The following is a 12,667-nucleotide window of genomic DNA, read 5'->3' as shown; positions in this document are numbered from 1 at the left end:
TTCGTTAATCAGCTACCTTACAGGAAACGATAAAGTAAAAATAATTCTCATACTTAAAATACTTTCATCTTTGATATTCGAAACTAGAAAGAAACTGGCTCACAGCATGCTGACATAGCTTGGATTGTTTTTTCTTTCAGAGCCAAATGATGCATTGAATAGCTTGGACATTAAAACAGTTTTGTGGTTTTAATGTGAATTTATTTATAACAAAATGCTAACTGCGTCGACATAATTACGGGTGTTCAACTTCCATACGTCATTCGTTGACGACGTGAATAATAAACATGTGTCGTACACGAATGACGACAATAATATGGTCAAACATTTAATAAGTGCAAATAATTTACGGCACCAACCTAAGTAATTTACAAGACGTGTCTTGACATCACATCCTTAGCATCCGTCAATTTTCGATTTAGTTTATCCGACATGAACGTCGGATTCTCAGCTGTGTATTTAACTTCAAGCATTTTTCATCATACGTTTCATCTTAATACCTTTTTTGAGAAAAAATTACAAACAAAAGGGCTAACGTGATCTCTAACTTTCTAAAGTCATCAAAGGTCATTGTTAAAACACAAGATTTAGATTTTATCTTTTCTTCATATAACGTTACACGAGTAAATGGTTTCACAGCTTTAATATTAATATTACTTTTTTTGGAAATTTGCGCATCCCCCCCCCTTGTTTTGAGTGTTAGTAAAAATATACTTACAAACTTAAACGTCACGGAAAAGTGAAGTTTTTTAAACTAACAGGACACATATTTATAGCAGTTTTTTAAAACTAAAATGTACATATCCTGTAAAAATATTCTGATAAATAAATAAAAAGATTCATCTGCCATCATGAAATGTAACATATCTTTGTTTTTGTTACTTGCAAGATTATCGAAACAAAAGTTTAACAAAAAATTGATCACTTTGCTTCATAATAAAACGGAAGAGTACACAAGATAAGAAAGGTGAAGTGACGAAGCAAAAACTTAAGCGACCGTATCTTATTGTTATCATAAAAACAATCTTCTTTCCCTTACGATATTTTCTGATGTAATATTTTTGAAAAAACTTTTTTAAACAATTAATTCTGAAGAAATTTTGTCAGAAGTTTTGCCATAATGTAGTATTCACTCCGCACGATCTTTTTCGTTTCGTGTGTATGTTTACATGACCCTCACTCAAGTAACCGAGATGGCGATGTAAACACGCGAAGTTAAGTGTTCTTGTTTATACATTTATACCTGTCTCTTTCTTTGCAATTCTGCCCTGAATACAATATTACACATAATATGAAAGAAAAAGTTTACAATATATACCTAAAGTGTTTTCAATCATCGTTTGTATTGTTGCCTTTCCTTATTTTGATTTTTTAATTGTGTTTTTAATTAAAGTTCTTAACTGTTTCAATTTGTTCTTGCAAAACATTTTTTTCAGTTTGAGCAATGTAAGTGTCCGAACTTTAAACACAACGCAATAAGCAGTGAAATTTCTGGAAATAAAAACAAAGAGAAGTTGAAATTGAATAACTTATAATCTTGTTTAACATTTTATATACATAATTACAAAAAATTCGTTTGAAAAATTTCTTCTATTTCCAACACAGCTGGAAATTGTAAATATAAATTTTAAACTAAAATAAAATTCATCAAATTAAAAATCTATATGATACGTCTACTTAGTTAAGCAATTTTGAACGAAATCGCACTCTATATACTTTGGCGGGAATTTGTCTATGAAATGGCGGAAATAAGAATGGATTTGGTAAAAAATAATGCAACCGAAAATTACAAAAACTATCAAATATATATAGCAGTCAAAGTTATAAAAAAATGTCACTTTTATTAGAAAAAAATATTTATAGTTGAGAATCAACTGCTCCTTTATTGTCCCAAGCATAGAAATATTATCAAAATATCCATGTCTTGGTATAATTCGCGTTAAACTTTAAAAGATTGTTCCAACAATTGCTTCAATACAGTAACTTCGTTTTGTAAATCTTGTTGATTCTTCATCAGCATATTCACTGTTTGTTTCAAAGCCATATTTTCTTGTTGTAAATTTTTCATATGCTGAAAAGTTTGTAATTCTTTATTTCTTCTCTCCTCTCTTGATCTTCTAGCTGCGACGTTATTTCTCTTTCTTCGTTCCCAATATTCGTTTGTTTTCTTTTCATCAGGAACCAAATTTCGTCGTTTTTTTCGTCCCAGAGGTCTTGGCTCATACTTATATGAACTATCCGAGCTTTGTCCCCCGAGACTGTACGTAGGGCTCTGACCACCATTGTTATAGGTTGGACTCTGACTTCCAGCGCTATAAGTAGGACTTTGACTTCCGACGCTGTAACTTCCAGGGCTTGATGGGTTACCGGCAAACAATGCGCTTTCTGGTGTAAGATAATTTTGACTGTATGGAGGTGGTGGCTGTTCAACCATCATTGAAGGGCTTCCAGGTGCAGATATACCACCACAAGAACTGGCTGGAGAAGAAACCCCGCTGTGACTAAAAGGTGACATCTCATCTATTAGACAATCTCTTTCAGCTTGTTGATTGTAGTCATTTTCATCTTCATATTTGATCTTTACTTGTGGTACGTTTGGTTGTTTTGGTTCATCCATTAACATGCTAAATAGATCATCTATATCCTGCTCTGAATCAACTTGACGTCTTAAAGGATCGTTTTGAATATACATGTTTCGTTTTTGATCAGCTTCCCCAACTAAAATATAAGTTGAATACTCAATGTTTGTATATGTGTGTTGACACTCTAGATGTTTCTCTCTTTATGCTGAGCAGTGAACATTGCCAAGCCTTTTATAACCGAGTTGCTATGTTAATTACTTTCATATCAACCCCACGCATGTACTTAAGACAATTACAATTAAAAACATTTTTAACGACCTTTAAAATGGTAATCTTTTGACGACCATATCTTATCATGTCGTTAACATGGCATCTTCGACTCTTCTTTTAATTGAAAAGAGATACATTGTTAATATCTTAAATGCAATTGGTCACAATTAAAAAAAATTTGTTTGTCTTTGTTGTTGAAAATTGTTTTTGAATTAATGGCGATGTTCCCTGACTATAGTATGTTCTAAATTTATCCCTATGATCTCAGTGTATAATTGTGTTGTTATAATGCTGCGAAGAAAAACAATAAACAACAAATTTTCAACTTCAAATCCTTTTGTATCTATGCAATTTTGTTGCTTTCCTTTAAGTTATTCATTGAGCTTTTGTAATACAAACGCGGTTAGAGATTTTCAGAAAGGTGTCTTAAGAATTAAGGCGCTGTCTCAATCGTTTGTGTGTGTGACTATGGTGTTAATCGGGCTTGCCTTTGAGCACGACGCCAAACTCAATAAACAACTTTAGACTGAAAATAAATAAACAAATAAATAAAGCCTAAATGATTTACTAATGTTCTACATGAATCTTCTTTGTGTGTGTTTTCAACCTGCGTTTACAATTTTTTTATACCAACCAAAAATATTTTTGAAATATTTTTATGATTTATCGAAATAAATTTTTAATTTGTCATAGTAGAATACAATATTAGGGTAGTAAGTTCCTCCATTTTTTTTTGAATATGTTTTGTATACATAGACACGATGGCTTCCTTGACGGAAATATTAATTGACTCTAACTGTCACATCAAAGAAACCCACCGTCCCTAAACATTAAGTACCAACTGGTCATTAGAAAATATGGAATAAGTCTGTTCTAAACGACATTTTAATTTTCCAAGTCCACGTTGATACATTTTAAGGTTCATTTATAAATTAGTGCGAAAGTCGTGTGATTTAATACTCACCTAGTGAACCTTTGTAAGATAAAGCTAATATACATAAAGGTCGTGTGCTTCTGCCCGCGTTAATGACTTCTATCGCGCATGCTAAGAAAGGTCATAACGACAGAGGGGTATTAGAAGAAAACACACGGTCTGTAAGGGTATATGTTTAATAAGCATTATCCTTTACCCTCAATAGATTCTCAGCATTTTATGTGAGCAATTAAATATTGCACATGCTTTTCTTATTTCTTGACTCATTTTATTCCGCGATAATATCTCACAAACCTGTTAAGTTGTTTTTGCTATTTTTAGCTCTATGTAAGTAAAAGCTTGCCAACAAATGAAAATAGGCATAATTTTTATATTTGTTTACAATGCTTTTTAATTGTCATATTCTTAAAGAGCTAATGTGGCAATTGTTGTAGAATTGTTCAAAATAAATAAATAACAACCCACTATGGCTGACCGATTAACAGAAAAAAAAGAAAAGAAAAAAATAGAATATTAAAAATTATTTTTAAACTGTTTAAATTAAGCACACTAAATTCCCTGCAGTTTATAAAGCCAAAATTTACGCATAACAACAATCATAACGATTGAAGTTGCTGCGTTATTTGTCACCTTTTGACTCAACAAAATTTTGACTGTATTCACATACGCTGTTGATTTTTCCTGTTTAATTTCTAGGAAATCCATCTTTTTTCCAATTTAGTGAAGCAAAACAAGAATACGATACAAAAAGGAACTAAAACAAAGATAATTCAGGTAATAGTGCACCAACAAAAATCTATAATGTCTGTCTACATACCGTTGTTTTTTCTTGACGACATCTTGTATCTAAGCTTTTCATATACAATCTATTTTTTTTTAAATCTAATCAGGCTTTTTTGTTAGTGCTGATTATTTCGGATATCTGGTCTTTTTGTCAAATGCTTTTCACACAATGAGTTTGTTGCCGTTCAGGAAGAATTAGAAGGCTAATGGTACCGTTCTGCATTGTCAACAGATTTACGATGTTTAAAATTGTAGTTAATTAAGGAAAGAAAGGGAGAAGTCAAAATACATGAGAAAACGTAATTAATTAAAAAAACATAGGTTTGCCAAACGGGATTTTGCCTAGTAAGTGACTATGAATTGCTTCAAACGTATAATTTTCGTTTTCTTTACCTGCTAAAACAATAAAATTTCTGTTTTTATTTGTTAAAGTATCTTTTCAATAGACCTAAAATATTTTGGCGTCATTATCTTTTACAGGGATAATATTTACCTCAAACACATTTAAAAATAAATACGATTTTTACAAGTCAAAATCATATTTATTGCAAGAATGGTGAAATGAATCGTTTTTATTTCATTTTAGGAAATTTAAATTGTGATAGACAATATTTCCCAAAAAATATTACAGCCAGATTTCCACAAAGAATGTTAAAATGCGTATTGCACCAAAATCACTTGATCAAACTAGAAAATTAAGATCCTATTAGTGGCATTGAAATTAAATTATTTTTTTTCGTATTACGTGTATCGAATATTTAAATAATAGAATAGCTAAATTGTCAGAATCCAGTCTAATACTCACGTGGACCTATTTTCGCGAATTATACTAACTAAAAATTACTAAACTAATGTTTATACTAAACTAAAAATGACAGAATTGTGTGATGCATTATTATACTACTGAGAACAGGGGATTCAAAATTTCGCGAAATTTGCGAATTAAAATCGTAAATATTTTATCTCCTAATGGAGACAATCTTGATACGATCTCTTTTTTTAAAAATTACCAGATCAAGAAACAAAAAAACGAGCCTCCCTTCCTCTTTCCCTCCCCTCTCCCTCGCAAAAAAAGCAAGACACATCAGTGTGCAGTGTGTTGCATTTCCATTTTCTTAAAACATATTACGTACATAAACGTTTCATAGGCTGTATAAATAAAACACAGCACTTTATGACATAAAAAATTAAAACAAATTTATGTCCGGTTAGTCTGACTTAATGACTACGTCATCAAAATATTGGCCATTTATTTCCGTCAGGTGCAATCCAATCCATCATCATGCTGTAGCCGATACCGCTGTCATGTTGGGTTGTCTATCAGCACGTAGAGGGGGAAAGTTGAATAGAATACAATATTTCTTGTTCAGCTGGATATTTTAATGATGAATAAAATTAAAAGCTCCTCCCAATGGCGTCAAAACGATTGTTAAAATGGACAACTAGCTACAACCCACGCTGAAAATGATCCTTAGAGGAGATAAGATTATTCGTTATATTATTCTCCCTCCGAGAACGTTCACATCAAGATAAGCTAAATGCTATTAAGACTTTTTCTTTTTTTATTGTGTGTATACATTTAAGCAGAGGAAGTTTTGGATTTAGTTTGTCACAAGGTTCAAAAGTTAGTTATCTTAGATAGGACTAGGAGGATGAATAAATAGTTATGAGAAGACATCCAAATCAACGCGAATGCAACAACATATTTAGCTTACTCGTCGTTAATGTCTAGCAACGGAAATGTCGTTTAATTTCGTCAATTATAAATATTCTGAAATAATACTTTGTTGTTTTGTTTTTGTTAACCCTCAAATTAGCTGGTTGGCGATACTATAAACAAGAATTGCACCACAAAAAATACCACAACGGTGAGGTGTGCAACTTTCCCTACGCTTTAAGATATATGAGGAATTTTTAAAAACACATTTAGTGATTGAGGGATTAATAATAATTTATCATCAATCTAAAAATGATTTAACGGTTTTAATATATATACATATATATAAATAGAAGCTTTGGCGTCACTGAGATTAAGACGGTAAACGCCTGTGAAAATCCTTCCCCTTGAATATTGGGGAAAAAAGACCATTTAGAACCTCTTTTTGCAATCAGAACAAAAAGCAAGATCTTTATCAATTTTGATCAATCATAATTAGAACAATTCTCCTTCAGCAAAACTGTTAAAAATGAGTCACTACATGAGTCTGTTTGTTTAACATACATTGCACGCATATCTACATGACTTACAGACATTTGCATTTTCTGAAATACTGTTGTGCATAGGAAGCATTGATTTATCTACGCATTTAATATTGTAAAAAAACTCTTTTGGATCTAGAATTATTTCTAAACTATCCAGTTTCCTTTTTTTCTCTCTAACATCATTTTATTTTTTTTATACTTTTAATTCTCCTTTAAGCCTTGTAATGCCTTTAAAATTTGCTCGTACAAAAGTTATAAAAAGTGGGGACTCGAAACAACTTTTAAAAATTTAAAAATTTGTCAGTTGGCACACACGCACACGCGTATCAGCTCTGTCACCAGGTTTGAATAAATGCCAGAACGATGGGTTAATGCTAATTACTCGAAACTGTCGACAATTTTCGAAAAGATGACTTAAGAAATGGAAAGCGGAGAATTGAAAAGGAAGTTCAAAGTTTACTTTTATACGTAAAATGATGACCAAAGCATCTTTTTCCATCGACTTCTCGTTTGCCGTCTCGTTGTTAAGCCCACCGTATAAACGTGCGCAAAAAACCCGCCTAATTCAACATTCCTGTTAAAATTATTACCACGAATTGGCAACGTTAGTTAAGTTTCAATACTTCCATATAAGGAAACGTAAACAATCCGTTTCAACTTTTAAAATGGCGTGGGTGAAGCGCATAAAAACTAACGGATAAAAAAACACAGGTATTTCAAAACTTTAGATTGTATTTGCCTATTGTAAATATCACAACACCACACTTTGAATGCACCATTTAAATTTCCTAATGTCTTCTGCTTTCGCTGTTTATTTCAAATAAAATAATAATTACATACATGTTTATTGTTTAATTTTAATTGGAATTTAGTAGAATGTTCATTAGCTTCAAACACGAGTAGAAAATTCAGAGGGGTTATAGCATGGTGTAGGCAAAGGTGAATGCCAGTGGGTACTTACTTCTAGTAAATCGCTTGCAAAAACAAATCGCCGAGAAAGTAGCATTCCTAAAGTGGCATTTTAACCTTTTCACAGATTTCAAAAAGTGATTTTACAATTCTAATGGTAACTTTATGGTAATTAATTATCCACACGTTAACATCCAATTCTGGCCCTGAGACCCACATGTTGGAAAAACAAACCTTAAACTGCAAAACGAGGTCTCTAATTATCATAATGTAATGAAGCGTATCACAATTGCTCATTCGTGTGCTGCGGCTGTTTTGATTTTTCTGTTAAGGCTATTTGTAACTAGGTTAATAAGCGCTTTCCTTCAAACCCATATGAAAAAAACAAGCTGTTCGCATTAAGTGATAAGTGCGCAGTCAGAAAACCTTCGGTTCCCTTTGATCAAAAAGGACTGTCACGCCTAAATTGATGCAAGATTCACTTTAGTAACGTGCTGTATGTTTTGAGAATTTATGATTGTGATCCCGTCCTTCGAATTATGGAAGGTCGGCAGACGAAACAAATAATCAAAACGAATGAACGAAAAAAGGAACCAAATCTTGAAATTCAAAAGTTGATCCAACTAAGACATTTGCTTGCAGTCATTTTGATCTACTTCAAACATTGTTTTAATTGGGACAGATCAAATAATGTTAAGTCATGCACGTTGTTTTTTACTACCAGGAATTTAATCAATGCGTTTTGATAAAACTACATGTAATAGCATTCTTAAAGTACATGGAATATTTCAAGCTGCATGCTAGCTGAACTTTTGCAAGTAAAGAGGTTACAAACAAAGGTTACAAGCGTGCTATACATTTTCAGTATAGTTGAAATCAGTTCAAAACGAGGATACATTTTTTTTTCGTTGCAGATTGATTACTCTTAATTATAATTCGATTAGTGTATTAATGAATTATTGACACGCTGATCTGTCACTCCCTAATTTTACACATGGTGACAAAAACTTTATGAAGTGTTGAAGCATTTAATCTTTGATAAACATACAGTCTAATAACGTTTAATTGAAATAGCGGTGTGCTTTGATCTTTCTATCTCCTCTGTCTGATGTAAAAAAATTTTTGCCTTAGAGTTTTGTTATGGAGATAGAGTAAAGAATGATTTTTTCTTGTCGTAGATAGAGAGACGCATCTCAGGTATTATTAAAATGAGACTCAAATTAGCTTTAAGTCCGTGAAAAGGAAATCACTGTGCTTTATTAAATCCTATCTTTTTATTATCATACCTGCCTACTTTTCTTTCTTGCAGTGATTGTCGCCTTGATTATATATCTGTACACATGATGATGATAGTCAGTAAATTCTGTTTTTTAGGTCCAATATTAGTCTCTTTTTTACTGAAAATTTAGGAGAGGTTGATGTTATATTATCACTCACCATCTCGATCATTTTGGTCTTCCATTTTATATTTTGAAACATCTACTCGTTGTACTGATTATTTAATTCACTTTGTTGTAAACAAAGAACTTGCTTCCATCTACCATCTCAAGGTTTAAAATATCATTAATGTTCCCTAAAAACTAGCCTCCTAGCCGAGATTGAAGAAACATTTTAGAACTTGTGTTCTGGAGTTTGTGATGCTTAAAAGAAATTATATTTACAAAAATGATTGTTTTTTTTGCCTAATGATTCATCTATATAGTTAGATAGGACTAGGATAGGGCAATTTTTTCTTTGTGTTAAATTATATTTTAAAAGGTGTTAATTCAACTAATTGTGTTAGTATATGCTAACTTTTATTTACTTGTGCGTTTGATAAAGTTGTCCTTGGAAAAATTTATGTCTGATTACTGAAATCCTAAATTTAATACAGAATGTATATATTAAAATTCACTTTCGACATTACTTGGTTAGTTTTATAATTCAAGTTTTGTTACGAAATTGCATTTGTTAGATCACATAATACTTTTTATACATTTTTATACAAGTTACTGGCGTAAACAAACGTTTTGCACCTTATCGTATACTGTTGTTATTTTCACATCCACGCGCATGAATATATATGAACATATAATGCTCTTTAAAGCAAGATAACTTCACCATGCAAAGCGTGTAGTAGGTCACCACAATACAATTATGAGCCAATATGTAGTTTATTGGAAACCGTTACATGAAGATTAGCTCAGCTTATTTGTTTCGTTGCCTCCGCACTCAGTCTTCAAGGAATGATATTTTGCTTTATAAATTTTATTACGGAAATACCCTTCATGCGATTTCAAAGATTAGGGCAAGCTAAATAACGTAACGTTCCTAAATAAGTTAGGGGAAATTGGTTTACTAGGCAAAGTCACGTAGAATAATGTTGTCCCTTTTAGGTTACAACCCCAAGTTGGTGGGCAGTAAAATATTTCCTCTACAGTTTGTCAATCTGTCACTTCGTATTTGTGAATTGACGGATCAGGAAATACATGAGACAAGACACTTATTTTTTGTGACACTAGCTTAAACTTGAAAGTTTTCTTTCGCACAATTCTATTTTTTCCAGGTTTAATTTCGTCTATTTTTAGTATTTAATTGGTGTATTAATTACATGGATGAACCTTAGATATTATTGTGCTGATGTGGTGTTTTTTTTCAAAAAAATTAAATTTTTAAATAATGGAAGCCTATATTTCATAGGACAAAGCTTTTATGAATTTACATATAGTTATGGACAAATTAACTCTTTCATTAACCCTAATTAGAATAGCAATTATTTTTGACAACATTAATTATTGCTTTCTCCATCGCAGATGAAAAAAAGAAAGAAAAACAAGCGAAACTATGTACTGATACAAAAAATGTCATTAGTGGCGAAGTTCTCGTCCAAATTTAACTGTTTCTTTGCTAAATGTCTTTTGTTTTGACGGCTGCATGACGATATTGGTGACGACATGACTCGTGTTAAGGGCTTGACTTCCTTTAGCGTCAGATGTGAATATTTTGAACGATGTATGATGCATATTGCGGCAATTAATGCGAAACTCCCGATGTTCGGAAAAATTTTTGTGTCCTCTTAATGCGTCGAATCACGCAGGCTTAAAAAAAGTTAATCCTATTTAACACGTCGAAGTAATTATTATCTTATTTCAGCTGGGGGATCAGCGCATGTAATGTAGTTACAAGTTTTCAATAAAATATAAGACGTATGCAAACAACAATTTGTCTTTTTATTGTCAGCCCTTGCCATATCTGATGACGTGACCATGGTATTGATATTGTAACATGTTCTTATTGACAAAAGAAAGTAACAATAAAGAATTGTATTTTTTGTTTCGTCATGAAGTGTTTCGTTTATATGCTTTTCTTTTTTTCGATATGTGTACCCTGGCATGCTTCTTAAAACCAAACCAAAGTGACGATACCTTGCTGTTTTTTACCAGACACTACTCATACACTACTGAATACGTATAATATTGAACTTTTGTTTGCAGTAACAAGCACATATTTATACGTTTTGAGTTCACCTAATCTAAAAACACAGTCGCCTGTTCCCATTTTTATTATAAAAGCGTCATGTGAAAAAATAGTCAATAAATGTGACGAGCTTGACTCAGTGACTACTATTTTGTGCAGGCTAAATTTTTTTACTGATCCTTTTTTAATGTTCAACAATTTTTTCCGGCTTTGCTTTTTGCCGACTAAGGTTTTTTCTTTAGAGGCAAAACGCCTAAAAAATAAGAGGGTTCAAAAGGATATTTTTAGTTCAGATTTTGAGTTGAAATAAATAAAAGGAGAATTTCTTAAATTTATCTGCATATATTTAATATTTTTTAAACTCCACAATTATTTGTAAAAATAATGCACGGAAAGTAATTTTGTTAATAAAATCTACTCGGTAAAGGTGACGCGATTCATATTCTGCTGACTAAATTTTTTTAGCTACTTTTTTGTCGACTATAAATAATTTTCCCTTAATACGCCTTTACAAAATCCAAATATAAAATTGATTTCAAAAGTTTTTTTTTTTATGTTTTCACATCTTTAGCGCGCGTTAAAGCGTAGATTGGTGTCATAGTAAAAAATGCCTAAATTTTGGAGGCTAAAACGCTAGCACAACGAGCACAATTATCTCAGTCAATTGTGTTAGTCTTCAAAAAACGTCTTTCTTGCAGTTGAAACAAAAACAAATGTCATATTTTTCAAATCAAATTTTTGGCATTGGCATTCTTCAAAAACATAAAATATATTTTGGATATGTTGTAAGTTTTTTTTTCTTAGCATAAAATACAATCTAAAAATAACGCCTAAGTAATTTGAAACTAATTTATATTAAAAAAGGAAATGTTAAACTATGATGAGATATGACAGTGAATGGGAATGGGCAGACCTAATTATTGTAATAATAAGACGTCATGAAGGAATTTTAATCACCTCAATGCTGTCACTAAATCACATTGCCAATGTTTTTAACAAAGTCCATTCAAGAAAAAAGTTTACCTCTTTTTTGTGTTATCTAATTAACAGGGAAATACCGTTAATTAAGTATATTTCAACAATTTAAGCGTAATTGCAAGCTAGCAATACCCTTGGGAATAATTTTTTTTGTTAAAATGTAAACTGTCCTAATGAGAGGTTAATTTGTTGCACCCGAACCGGAAATAAATTCATTCGAAATGTCTTAAAAAACATTTTGTAACCAAGCGATGGGTGCTTCGCTAATTAACATTTCAAATGGAAGCAAAAAAGCAGTTAGACGTAACCCAGCCCTTTTTTCGATAATGTTTTACTTATCCGAAATTTGTAATGAGAGAGTATTAACATATATAATAGAGAAAAGATTCATATCTTATTTTTCTCGTAAAAGGGTACTTTTAAGTCATTTTTTCTTAATTCGCATTGTCTAGCACCAGATTGGAAGACATTTTCTTCTGGATGATTTTTTATCCTTCCATAAAGAATTATTTTTGGAAATTGTGCCGCGTTTATTCATGCTAAATTCGATTAA

The 12,667-nt window shown here is 31.6% G+C and overlaps 1 protein-coding gene across 1 annotated transcript; it reads right to left on the bottom strand.

Moving 5' to 3' along the window:
* Window positions 1-1,514: 1,514 nt before the first annotated feature.
* On the bottom strand, window positions 1,515-2,939 carry LOC130657866 (uncharacterized). The gene is made up of 2 exons (XM_057460859.1): window positions 2,866-2,939; window positions 1,515-2,780 (listed from the first exon to the last, which is right to left on the bottom strand). Exons 1-2 carry the CDS (start codon window positions 2,937-2,939, stop codon window positions 1,940-1,942), a joined length of 915 nt encoding a protein of 304 aa, XP_057316842.1. The 3' UTR covers window positions 1,515-1,939.
* Between the last annotated feature and the right edge of the window lie 9,728 nt (window positions 2,940-12,667).

Source organism: Hydractinia symbiolongicarpus, chromosome 9 (genome assembly GCF_029227915.1).
Source record: "Hydractinia symbiolongicarpus strain clone_291-10 chromosome 9, HSymV2.1, whole genome shotgun sequence".
NCBI classification, from domain to species: domain Eukaryota; kingdom Metazoa; phylum Cnidaria; class Hydrozoa; order Anthoathecata; family Hydractiniidae; genus Hydractinia; species Hydractinia symbiolongicarpus.
Note: the sequence above shows the minus strand (reverse complement) of the source record. Positions and strands in the feature narration are given on the sequence as shown.